This window comes from Zeus faber (genome assembly GCF_960531495.2).
Source record: "Zeus faber genome assembly, chromosome: 8".
Taxonomy (NCBI): domain Eukaryota; kingdom Metazoa; phylum Chordata; class Actinopteri; order Zeiformes; family Zeidae; genus Zeus; species Zeus faber.
The window spans coordinates 24,192,456-24,205,834 of record NC_137195.1 but is presented as its reverse complement, the minus strand read 5'-3'; the positions used below and the strand labels follow the sequence as shown (position 1 = coordinate 24,205,834).

At 43.4% G+C, this 13,379-nt stretch overlaps 2 protein-coding genes across 3 annotated transcripts in view; both read right to left on the bottom strand.

Moving 5' to 3' along the window:
* The window catches only part of col14a1a (collagen, type XIV, alpha 1a), a gene marked incomplete at its 5' end in the record, with an annotated part of 166,966 nt that extends 163,771 nt beyond the window's left edge, over positions 1-3,195 (bottom strand). Inside the window, 2 exons of the mRNA XM_080004861.1 lie at positions 2,861-2,995; positions 3,127-3,195. Of these exons, the coding sequence (XP_079860987.1) occupies positions 2,861-2,995; positions 3,127-3,195 (204 nt within the window). The remainder of the gene's footprint in view (positions 1-2,860; positions 2,996-3,126) is intronic.
* A 2,835-nt stretch (positions 3,196-6,030) lies between these two features.
* The window catches only part of deptor (DEP domain containing MTOR-interacting protein), a 31,383-nt gene continuing 24,034 nt past the window's right edge, over positions 6,031-13,379 (bottom strand). For both annotated transcript variants that reach the window (XM_080005951.1, XM_080005952.1), the window contains exon 10: positions 6,031-9,621. In XM_080005951.1, coding sequence (XP_079862077.1) covers positions 9,499-9,621 — 123 coding nt within the window. In that variant the 3' untranslated portion in view covers positions 6,031-9,498. The remainder of the gene's footprint in view (positions 9,622-13,379) is intronic.

The window sequence follows — 13,379 nt, the reverse complement described above, 5'->3', positions numbered from 1 at the left end:
TACACTTGGCGATGTTTTTAATCATTCAAACCAGGCTGGGTGGTTAATAACACATCGTTCTGTGGTGTGACAAACTCAGAACACATATTTATTTTTGCTTTACAGGGACTTTAATTCTTCTCATAAAGGTAAGTGAGAGAAAAAAAAACAAACACATGCTAAGATGTGACCACCCTGTGTGAATAGTCAACAATCGCTTTGTCCATTTATTTTCCACCAGACCGTAAGGATCCGAAACACATATGTACATACAAATACAATAGAACAGACTAATTATTGAATATTATAACTGCATCGCACATGCATTTGCACAATTTACTCGCTGTGTATCTGTGGAATAAAAACATCCACTGAATACGTGTTTCCCCCTATTGTACACTGTGTACATAGTACCTGTTGGATGCTGTACATACATTCCTAAATTGTGGGGGTTTTTCCTGATTCAGAGGATATTTTTTTCGCCTTAAAAAAAGAAAAACCTCCACTCCAAGAACCTTACTGTAAGCCGTCCCATGAGAAATGTTGTATTTGAAAAACAGTTTTTGGGCATCTCCCTTTGTGTTTTTGGAGACACCCGCTGTGGCGTATGAACCGTCTAGTGTGCCACAACAGCGCACCCTAGCGGCGGCTTCATTACATTCAACAAAAAGCGATGGAGAAGACTAATATATACGAACTAATTTATTCCAGATTCAAGATGTGTATTTGTCACATGTATTTATTACAACACAAACAGTTAATACAATTTAATAATTATAGAATCCAACGTTTGAACATATATGAGCAGCATTTTAAAGAATTTGGAAATACAAATTGAGAACCGATATCATCTCAGAACAAGTCTTCTTTATTTACAAATAACAAAAAATGACATTGGTTGCCCTCAGTCATCCCAGTGTCCTGTTGCTCTGGACTCTCGTCTCTTTACTGTCCTCTGTTCTCGGTGTACGGTGCAAAGTGTAGAGGACAGAGAAAACGTGAGTGCGTCTCAGACACACACACACACACACACACATGATAAACATGTCTTCATTAAGTTGGTTCTACATGGTTTTTACACGGCTCACTCCGCTGTGCACTCAGTGTGTGTGTGTGTGTGTGTGTGTGTGTGTGTGTGTGTGTGTGTGTGTGTGTGAGGCTGGGTCCGGGTTGTTCACGTTTTCCGGCTCCACAGTGAGGAGCATCTTTTATCACCCTCGCCCCGTCCCCACTCATTGTAAGGCCGCCTGTCCTGCTCCATTTCAGCTTTTTGTCTCGTGTCCAGATCTTTCTTCGTCTCCCACGCTCTCTCTGCCTCGCTCTTCCTTTGTGTTTACGTTTTTGACGCCTGGCTCGTCTCTCTCCGCCGTCCATCTATTCGCTGCTCTACGGACCCGCTGCTTCATGTTTATTTCTTGGAAGGAGGCGTCATGAGGGTGCAGCTCCTCGACTTGGCTGAAACCATCCGGTCAACGACCGAGTCGGAGTCTATACCACAGAGAATCTCTTTTTCCACTGTCAACATTGACAAACGACCGAGTCGGTCCGGATCCACTGTTTCGCCTTGAGCCATGTGGGAAGAGACGCAGTGGGCGCAAGGATCGATCATCCTTTATAGATGAATGAGTGTGCGTTCGCGTTTCGGAATCAAGTCATCATGATAAGGCCAGGATTCAAATGTCCATCTCGTCAATCATACTCACACTGAAAAATAAGTGAGCGCTCTCTCTCATCAAACCCACACACACACAGAGAGACTTAAATAAAGACGCTACAGTGTGGGGTTTTAGTAGGAGTGGTTATTTCTAGAAGGCATACAGCTCGAGGGGAAACAACATGGCTCCAAGCGCGCAAGGGAGGCGAGTGTGTCGAGAGAAAGCCGTCTTCATTAGAGAGGACGCGTCAAAACAACCACCATTCGCGACGGGTTGTGTTAGCAGGCTAATGTTGACGCATCCGTGTGATCTGTCACGTAGGGGAAAACAGAGCGTCTCTCTCGTGGCTTTCTGGGCGTAGCTCCGTAAAAACGGTGTTCTGCGTCTTCTTAGTTACCCGTCCTTCACCGCTGGGAAAACCGAGGCCAACTTGAATCTCCAACTAAAGTTCCGCTCTGCAACAGGTCTATCGAACGCAGCGGCTGTGCTGTGTACACCTTTCCGAAGTGAAGTCCTTCGGGGCTGGACTCAAAAAAACATCCGCCGCCCCTGGTTGGGGTCATACTACATTTCGGTGTCCGTAATATGCGCGCTAACAATGGAAATAGCGAACATGGCGACATTTGCGGTGCCGCGTCGGTGATCGTGCGCGTAGACCGCCGATACGCTCGATGGCAGTGTCGAGTCTATTTTAGCACGGGCGCAATAACAACGGAACGTGGCGCGATGGAAGACATGAAAAAGATCGGCGCCAACAAGAGCACTCTGGAGTGTGGTGGGAGTGGACGAGGCAGAAGACGCTTGGGCATCTTCCTATTGAGGACAGGGCCGATGAGGAAAATCGGACGTACTGGACATTGTAGGCGTAAAAAAAAGTCCAGAAGTTCGCCCTGGCCTGCATCGATTACATCTGTTTGACGCGTTTCTCTTCGCCTCTTCCCCAATACCTTCTCGTATAGGGAATGAGACGTTTTTGACGGTGGCTGTGGACTCCGGTCGCCGTTTTTGGAAGCTCACTCCCATTCAAGTGCATAGAGAAATAGCTCCAATATAGTAGAAGTGCAAAAATGGAGAAAGGAAGGGAGGAAAAAAAAAAAGAAGGGGGGAGGTTTCACACCAGATGGTTTGCGAGGTTTCCTGGTGCCATCTTTTAACTCTGAAATGCAGACCGACATTCACAGTCAGTGCGATAGGCGGCGGCTTGGCTCTAGCAATGTGACGCCGGCCTGAAATTCCCGAGTGCTTTGTCCCGTCCTGTCCGCTCCTGAACTCATCGATAGCCGCTGTTTCCATTTCAGGGAGAGGTAGGGCTTCTCCACCAGCACCAGCGTGAGAACCAGGTGACCCATCAACAGGTACATCTGCACGGTAACAGAGAGGCATACGTCGCATTGGAAAAGGGGTCTTTGACAACAACATTGTCTGAGGAGAAAGGTATATTCTGGGTGTATGAAACGCGGTCGTGTACTAACTCTGTGGCTCAGGGAGCTACGTCGCAGTTGGACGCCGAGACAGAGTTTGAAAGGCAGCACCTTAGAGGCGGGTTCAAAGTTCCATCCATGTCGGCTAAGAAATTCAGAGCTGTTCTATTTTTTTGTTGTGATATCATTTTTTTCCATTTTATTTTTGTGTCTTGTACATGAACCGCCCGAGGATATTCACACGAAGTGCAGACCGTTGATTTTTTTTTTCTTTGGTAATTTCTTTTTTGGTATTAAATTTTTTCCTTTTCGAGTTCATTCATTTTATCAAATTAATTTATTAACGGCCCGCTTAAAGGCACTGCCGCAACACAGGGGCGAGAGGAGACACTACTACTGTCCATCACTCTCACAAGACAGTCCATTCTAGTGTCGAGTATAGAGGGGGTGGGGTGATTTCGTCAGAGCGGGCTTTTCGTATTGGTGGCATTTAATTCAAGAAAACCTCAACGAAACCTTTAAGATGCCTGGAGAAATGTGCCAAGGGGAAGAGGCCGAGACCTTTGCCTTTCAGGCAGAGATTGCTCAGCTGATGTCCCTGATCCTTAAACACCTTCTATTCCAACAAGGAGATCTTCCTTAGGGAGTTAATCTCAGATGCCTCGGATGCTTTGGGCAAAAAATGTTCTTGTCAATGTTTGTAATAGGGGATATATACTGGGTTTTTGAAATGCGGTCGCGAATTAACTCTGTGGCTCAGAGAGATAAGTCGCAGTTGGACCCTGAGAGAGAGTTTGAAAGGTGTGTTCAATGTTCCATCCATGTCTGCAAAGAGATAAGTGGTTGGATGAGGACTTGCCAGGGGACACTTTTGAAAGCCGGCAAGACAACGCAGACGAACGTAGACGGAGACTCCCTCTCCGCCCCGGTTATGGCGGGACTTTGGGTGAAGTCAAGATAAGACCATAGATGTTATGTTTCTGTAGCCTAAGCTATAGAATCTACACAAGTTATAGGTGGAGGATTTATGTACAGCGGGGGCACTAAGTATTTGACACGTCAATATTTTTCTCAGTAAATATATTTCCGATGGGGCTATTGACATGAAATTTTCACCAGATGTCAGTAACAACCCAAGTAATCCACACATACAAAGAAATCAAAACATATATGTCCATAAAGTACGTTATGTGGAATAAAGTGGAGTATTCAACACGCTTGCTGAACTGTCTATAACACAAGCAGAAAAGCCTTTGTTGGTAATGACAGCTTCAAGAAGCCTCCTGCATGAAGAAACCAGTCGCCTGTATTGCTCAGGTGTGATTTTTGCCCGTTCTTCCACACAAACCGTCTTCAAATCTTGAAGGTTCCGGGGGCCTCTTCTCTGAACTCTGATCTTCAGTTCTTTCCATAGATTTTCAATTGGATTCAAGTCAGGTGATTGACTGGGCCATTCGAGAAGCTTTATTTTCTTTCTCTGAAACCAGTGGAGTTTCCTGGGGCATGTGGTTGGGATCATTGTCTTGCTGAAATGTCCACCCTCGTTTAATCTTCAGCATCCTGGTAGATGGCGGCAGATTCTTATCAACAATGTCTCGGTACATTTCTCCATTCATCCTTCCTTCAATTATGTGAAGTCTGCCTGTACCACATGGTGAAAAACAGCCCCACAGCCTGATGATTCCACCTCCCAACTTCACTGTTGGTATGCTGTTTTTAGGGTGATGTGCAGTGTCATTTCTCCTCCAAACATGGTGTGTGCTATGACCAAAGAGTTCAATTTCGGTCTCATCTGACCAGACTATTTTATCCCAGTATTTCACTGGCTTGTCCAAATGTCGTGCAGCAAACTTTAAAAGAGCCTCAACATGCTTTTTCTTCAGCAGTGGTGTCTTGCGCGGGGAGCGTGCATGGAGGCCATGGCGGGTGAGTGCATTACTTACTGTACCTGCTAACTCCAGGTCTTTCTGAAGCTCTCTGCGAGCGCTCCTTGGTTCTTGGACAAACACTTCGAATTATTCTTTTGACTCCTCTGTCAGAAATCTTGTGAGGAGCACCTGGTCGTGGCCCGTTGATGGTGAAATGATGTTCTTTCCACTTCCGGATAATGGCCCCAATGGTGCTGACTGGAACATTCAGAAGTTTAGAGGTACTGTACGTCTGGAACCAATGCCGTCAGTATGTTTTGCAACAATAGGGTTGCGACGGTCTTGCGAGCGCTCTTTGGTTTTACCCATCATGAGATGCTTCTTGTGCGACACCGTGGTCATGAGAAACCTTTTTATAGGCCATCAATTAGGACTAAACCAGCTGATATTTTCACTGATAGGGGGCAGGGTTGCTACCTAAATACTGACAGATTTCAGCTGGTTTCTTGGCTTCCCATGCCTTTTTGCACCTTTTCTTCATGTGTTCAATATTTATTCCATGTTTCATTCCACTTTATTACACATAACGTAATTTATGGACATATATGTTTTGATTTCTTTGTATGTGTTGATTACTTGGGTTGTTACCGGCATCTGGTGAAAATTTCATGTCAATAGCCCCATCGGAAATATATTTACTGAGAAAAATGTTGACGTGTTCAATACTTATTGCCCCCGCTGTGTGTGTGTGTGTGTGTGTGTGTGTGTGTGTGTGTGTATATATATATATATATATAAATAAAATTGTATGCCTGTCTGAATGAACACCCCTAATTTTGTGACTGTCTAACATGATGATCGAGACACTGCACTGTTGTAGATTGAGAGTATTTAGTCAGAAAGCTAAAATGTCAAGGGAACCATGAAGCTGAAATAGTACCCTAAAGCTCGGGGGAAGACAGACACGCAGTGATACTGCATCTTTTCTTCTACAACAAGAGCAAGTTCTGAGGTGTTTCAAGACTCCAGCCGCACAGGGCTTTCTTGCAGCTCCCGTATGACTGAGATCCCTCATCTTTCAACACATCATTAACATTTGAATCTTCATATTATTCCAGTAATTTTTATTGTTCCTTCTGATGCAGTCTTATTTGCAATTAGAAAAATGAAAAGTGAGATCCCCTGTGTAAATCACACTCTCCTGGTTAAAGGAAGTTTAGATAATACAATTTGGGTAAGAGAAAAAGGAAGGAAAATCATCGATTAATAGACAAACATGCGGGCAAATTATGGATAAACGTGTGTATATAAAACCCTAGGCTGTGTTTGTGAGCACAGCTGAAGCCATGTGAAGCCATGTGTGCACCAAAAAAGAGCAGCTTTTTGCTTGTATATCAATGTGATCACACACACACACACACACACACACACACACATAATTCATATTTATAATTTATACCCTACATACTGACAACCACATATTACCTAACGGATCAAATCAGTATGTTTATTAAACACATGATGAACTAATACATCTGAACGTCAGAATGAGTTGAAGCTGCTTCATCCAAACAAAACACTTTACCCTCAGCTTATTCAGTTGTCTTCCACCCGCACTTTGAGATGGGGGAAACATAAAATAAAACAACTCAAAGTGCCAAATATACAGTATATGTAGGCTCCTCAACTCCTGCCTTGTATCAGGACACTGTAATTTTGATATATATATATATATATATATATATACACACAAAATATAAGAATCCCTTTGGACCAGAGGGAGCCAAAATGAGAATCAAATCATTGCTTCCTGAACGAGAATTGTGCTATTTGAAAGAAGTTGTGCACAAAAAAACATTGATTGTCAAAAGATAAATGAGGATGATCTTGGGATCAGAGAGAGAAAGTCAAGATGAACTCCAACTTGTGATTAGCAGCAAAATAAGTTGTTAAGGCAAACATCGTCAAGCTTAGTATTGTATTCGAACAGTCAGGAAAAACTCCTTTAACCCATCAAAATCTGTACGTACAGAATTACGGGTCGTTCTCATATAGTTGACAGGTAAATAAAAAAATGTCATTGATTTTAAGACCTTATTATACCTTTAATAGTATAAAATAAAGGCTTTCTTTGTTTTGATCTATACAAAAAAAAAGATTAAAAATGAAAAAACAAAAAAAGACAAGATTTTTCAAATAAATTGCATTTTTTTCTTTTTTTACTCATGGCTGACAAATCTTAATTTTTATTATTATTATTATTATTATTATTATGTATGGGTTTCATTAAAACAAAAAAAAAAACCTGTAGTAACAAAGGTAGCAATGGGACATTCCTCTTAGGTGATAAAAAAAACCCCACCTGTCTTTTTATTTATTTTTTCCACCCAGAACTAAGCAAAGAATGGATTCCTAATAGCTCTTGGTCATTCTTAACAAAATTTCCTTCACCAAATCATTGATGGAGAAATTTTTTTATAAATCACCGGTCACCAAATGTCTGAAAAAAACATCTCATATCACCTCCCTCAATTAATTTGTTTTTTTTAACTTTTTAAGCAGACAGATTAAATATGTCTCTTTCAGAACAGTTTTCCTTGTGGCAATTCTATTGACGGATTCTTTAGATGGATTAAGAGCAAATGCTTTACAAACAGACCGTTTTGTAGGAGACCCAATACAAATTAAGAACCAAAAACATTGGCTGGCCATTGCTAATACTCATCTTAGACCAAAACACACACACACACACACACACACACACACACACACACACACACACACACACACACACACACACACACACACACACACACACACACACACACACACACACACACACACACACACACACACAGGACTATCTCCTCCCCATTTCTCAAGTTATGAGTATAGGCCTCGCCATTGCCATAGAAACCATGTACCAGGACAAACCAGGACAGTTTGTTTTTGTTAATTTTTTTGTGTCCTGAACAGACAGACAGCCAGAGGACTGGAACATGTATTGTATGTACATGGGTTTAAATTTACTATATCTATGATACGAGGACAGATGTTAGATGCTCTGGTCTGCATAACTTTCAATTTAGGATTAGAAACATAAATTTACAAGCTTAGACTGGGAATCAATCCAATTTAAAGTGATGTGTTTTGTACCGAGCGGGGCTGAAATACTACGCTGTGCCGTAAAGCGACGTTGTATTTTAGCTTTAATAAGGTGATTAAGGGGCAAAGTTACTAGGGATGAGTTTAGTTAAAGATTGGAGACTTATAGACTTAGAGCATTATATTCTCCAATCATCCACTTCTTACTAGTTGGAATACATGGTCTTTAACAAAAGAATAAAATAAAAACTTTGACCATCATTTGGATTAAGTGCTTTAGCCAATTAAAATAAATCTTTGTTATATAGCTTGATTATTTATTCTGCTTAGTCTCCTATAGGTATATCACCTAAGCACTATACAGTAACCATATTTAGGTTTGAATAGACTGTATGCCACATCTAAATATCAAACCATTCTATCTTTCAGGGATGGAGTCTTCCTTATTCATTGTGCTCAAAAGATTCCCTCTGCTTTCTCTCGTCTCCTAAACTCCTTAAAATCAAGATTTTTCTAGTTTTAACTAGACTAGTTATCAAAACATGTTTTTCAATGCTGAATCTCTTTGAGGTTGAGCATTCGTACAAAATGACTTGAGAGGGTGGTCTTCCACGCTGACAGTTTGTTTTCTGTACATTGCATTGTGTTTCCTGCACGGAATTGTCACTATTTATTCATGACTTGATGTATCGTACCTTCTACCTTAGCATGAAAGACGACTACGTTTTCTCTTTTTTTTTTTCTACCAATATATTTTACGTGAAATGAAAATGTTGGATCTGAGACTGGCCCAAAATCTCCCCGATAACCTATAATACCCCCATAGCTCATAATCCGTGCCTTTGAATTGTCATCCTGGCAACCCATGATTATGGGATGTAATGATGGAGAAAAAGACCCACTTGAACTGGAACTTGAACTAAAAAGGATCTGCAGTATCTCCACAATCACTAGAGGGCAGTGTAGAGCCGTTTTTGCCTGGACTGGCCTGAGGAAGTGTCACTGAAATGTCTCCCTCGCTCAGCCTGGATTTGCGGTACAGTTTTAGAACGCAAACCAGGTGATTACGAACCCACACGGTCGAGGTTTTTCTCCACCACTTTAGCCTTGAAAGCAGGACCTGAAACCCACAAAAGGATTGATCAAAAGGATTTGTGTTGCGCCTTTCTTGACCATCTGCGTTACTCTCCTTTCGCGCATCTTCAACAGGGCAAAGCTTCTTGGGGCACAGTCAGTTGCGCCCCAAAATACACACCACATGTACGACTCAGAGAAAAAGAAATGTCTTGTCGCAGCGATGGACTTAGGTTTACGGGAGGTGAGTCGGCACAAGCACTGGAACCGAGTTTCCCGGTTTTTCGAAGGGTCCAGCGCTAGACTCGCCTCCCTTGCTAAATGCAGTTCGTACCGCCCCGTCGCTATTTCCCGCCGAGACTCCTTCTCTTCCCTCGTTCCCTCCCCTTGTCACCGTTATGCCTCTTCCATGACCTCCATGACCACGGTCCTGGGCCCGGTCAGGATCAGGTTGCTGACAGTGCGGTAGTCCAGAGAGAGGACGTTTAGGCCGTTGACCGACACCACGAACTGACACACCTGAAAGGGAGAGAAGGGAGACGATGAGACAAGACAAATCAATCAAGGGTGGTTGAGAGAGAGGCACAGATTCTGAAACAGAGAGGGGGTGGGTTATTGGGAGAGATGATAGCTAGCTGGCTAAAAAAAGTCCAAAGTACTCTCCATTCACGATTCTCAACAGTAATGATAATGTTTACCGTTACAGTATTTTATCTGCATTCTAGATCCCTTTTTTTTGGAAAACAACAAATCTCAATTCATGGCGGTATATATGTAGGGGATAATGTGGAGCCGCGGGGCTATTTTGCGATAATGACGCTATCCCGCTTTTTACACAAATACTAAGTAAATGAATAAAAAAATGTGTGCCTAGCGCGGTGACGCACTAGGCGACCGCAAGACCTCCACTTCTTAGCTTCCGCAAAGAAAAATAGTCTTAATAGTAGTAGTAGACAACGTAACAAACTGTTGACCCTACAAAAAAGATGAACTTTGCCCTACCTTTGCCTAACCTATTTACTTTTATTAACGTCAAATTGGACACGTCTTAGCCATAACATAATAACCACTACCTAGTGTTAGCATTAACATGAAGGTGCCTGTGTCGTTATTAACAGATCAGCCGTCATTACTGAGAAATAACTGGCGGCTAATCGAGTCTACTGACCAACCCGAATAGAGTATTCTACACAGCTGTGTAATATATTGTTCTATTGAATCCTGTGTGCCGTGTATGTATTGCATTGCCAAACGGTTCATTTGCCATAAAGCCAACTCAAAGCTCACCTGCTAGCGAGCTTCTCAGGCAGATTACAGCAACTCCCAAATCGGCGCTATGCCCTAAATTACGTCGGTTTGGGACATTGAGGACGTTATTGTGCCAATCACGCCTCGCCCTCCCTTATCTGAACTTCACTGAGGCTCCAACACGGCAGCTCTGATAAGGAAAGGGCTGTCAGATGTGCTTACTTGGCGTAAACTGAACAACATCGTTAAGTTGTTGTGGTTTTGCAACTAGTCCTTAAATCTTAAATCAAAAGATAATGAGTACACTGTGGTATCGTTCACCAACCCACTGTTGATGGCTTTTAGGTAAGGAGAGGGGTTTTATTGGGACTTGGGAACGGGGAGGTAATGACCAAAGAGAAATAGTAAAGGAGCTCATTCTGGGATTTTTTATTTGCCCCGTCAAAAAACATGTCCTCTAAGGTGCAACATTGTGCCGCTTTTGAACGTCTGAAGGGAAGATGAAATGAGGAGAGCAGATGATGGGAGATCCAGAGAGTGAGGGATCAAGGAACAAAAGGGAAACTGGATTTAAGTTAAAGTGAGCGGAGAAAAAAAAAAGTCCCAAGTCTTAATTCTGTGGACGGAGTAATGCCAGACCCTTACTTTAATCACACACCTGTACATCAACCTTCATAACGTTTTAACCCTTTTCGTTCCCTCGCCTTCCAACGCCGCTTGCTTCCCCCTCTTTCTGAACCCTTCCCCCCCCTTTCTCACCCCGCAGTTCCCATTCCTCCTTCTCAACTTTCAGGCGGTGGTGGTGTGCGTTGTGTTGTTCTTGGCTGAGGTCCAGCCAGTGAGATATGAGGAGGGGGGGGGGGGGGGGCGGGCGCCAAAGAAGGGTTAAAATAGTTCTCGTGCATATAGAAAACAAAAGAGCGAGAGAGAACGAGGGGGGGGGGGAGTAAAGAAGGCGCTCACACGGCAAACCAGGAAAGATCGTGTTCCCTATGCAGTCAGCTCAGAACGAATCGAAGAGGAAAGTTGAACTCTGTAATACTTGTGATGACCATGTCATCACCATGTGGTACGGCGAGTTGTTTACATGGGGCTTAAACACACCTTTTTGTGGAGTCCTGTTAAGTTGGGGCTGCACGGGCACTTTAAGAGTTGTGCACTACCACATCCAGCGTGGAAGCGCAGCGAGGAGAAAACATATCCCGGAGAGGATAAACGTTCAGGGCCTCTTAGGGACCCAAAGGCCGGAGGACAAACATCAACCGAAGCCAAGGAGTTCTACTGACGCCGTGCGGGTCCATCGGGGAGTCTAGGGTTTGGCTCGGTTTGCTCCACTGTGAGTTTATGTCCCAACTCGAGTCATGTGTTATGCACGCATCATCAAGCATGATCGAATTAAAGCGGAAACCCATGAGATCGTCTGTGTTCGGCGGATTCCACTTTAAGTCCCCCAACACCAATCGAAACTCTCGAGAAGGTTGGCCTTCTCCTGATCGACTGGTTTTCGGCGTCGCAGAAGGAGGTGGGGATATCCTTTCCATCCGAGGGGGGCTGTTGTTTTTGGCGAGTGTTCATTCATATCGACAGTTTGCGGACCACAACTAGCGACGCCGGTTTATCAAAATCACTACGGCTGCCTTTCCCTTCTTCCACGCGCGTGCCCGATGTTGGCTGGGAAAGGCGGCGGACCCAGCCACCAACAAGGAAAACAGCATATAGAGGACATCGAATGGCTGTTTCTTGTTAGGTGCCGCCTATAAAAGTATCAAATATGTATATATATTTTTATTTTCTTTGAACAAAATAATCTTAGGGATTACCACTTTAAAACGTGTCAAGCTGCTGACATGCTGCCTTTCCAAAGCCCGGGAATGAAAAGAGAGCCAGGGAGCGTCTGTGCTTACACTTATGACTCAAACGGTACAGGAAGCGTACTCTTATACCGTGTAAGTGCATTAGAAGTCGCCCAGTGAGCGTCTGGTTTCCCATAAGAACTTGGATCGACGGGGGCTGGAGTGCGTCGGCCGACAGGGCAGGCCGGTGCATTTTACTAACGGCCCTTTCAGTTCGTCCGGGGGTTAACGAACACGTTGGCCACTCGCCAGCAAACATGAGGGAGCCCTCCTCGTGTCATGCCAGCGTTTCGGTACTTCAGTTACAGATTAATAAAGGTTGTGCACACCGGGGCAGCGCACGGCCCTTTACGGTCAGAATGTCTTTGTTGCTCTGCTCTTTTCCTGTTTGAGAAGAGCTCGAATAGCATTCGTCTTTAATACAGCGGTGAATTGTTACAAATTCCAAAGCCAGACCCCGCTCGGAAAATGTATAGCCTGAGAAGGCTTTGGGTAGATTTTTTTCAATTGTTGAGTTCATAAAAAAGAAAAAAAGGAACTAGAGTCAAAGAACTTTGATTGATACAATTTTTGTTTCTTTAGTGTTAATGGAGTATGCAGGCTGAACAACGCCGGTGGAACTGTGTCGTCTGGAAATCTTCTGTATGCATAAGGAAATGCTTCTGTGGATTCGAGGGTCGAACAAGGTCCTGGTTTGGTGACGACTGGAAGCCTTTTCATGGAAAAAGCCATCTATTCAGAGATTGGATCCAATAATAAACGTGCAAGGAGGCATTATAATGCAGTCGTTGCAACCTTGCATATCCACGACTAAGCGAAATACTGCAACATACAAGACAATTTTTGCCCTGCTTGATCGATCCGTTGTGACGACAAGGAAAGATGGTTAATTTAAAGATAAAGACTGACTGCCCGTGTCAAATTCACAACTCAAATTATTTGGGAAATTTGACACAAATGAATGCAATTATGCCATTTAAAGTTGAAGAAGTCAGGTTGAAATGACAAGTGTAACGCCAACTAGTCCTTTGTGCCGATGACAGGGAGACACTGGACACACTGAGAAACCATCAGATTGAATCACGCTGATTACTGTAGAAATACATAAATGAACCAAAAAAAAAACAAAAGAGGAAGTGATACTACAATTTCCAGGGCCCCGTTTCCTTTTTTGTT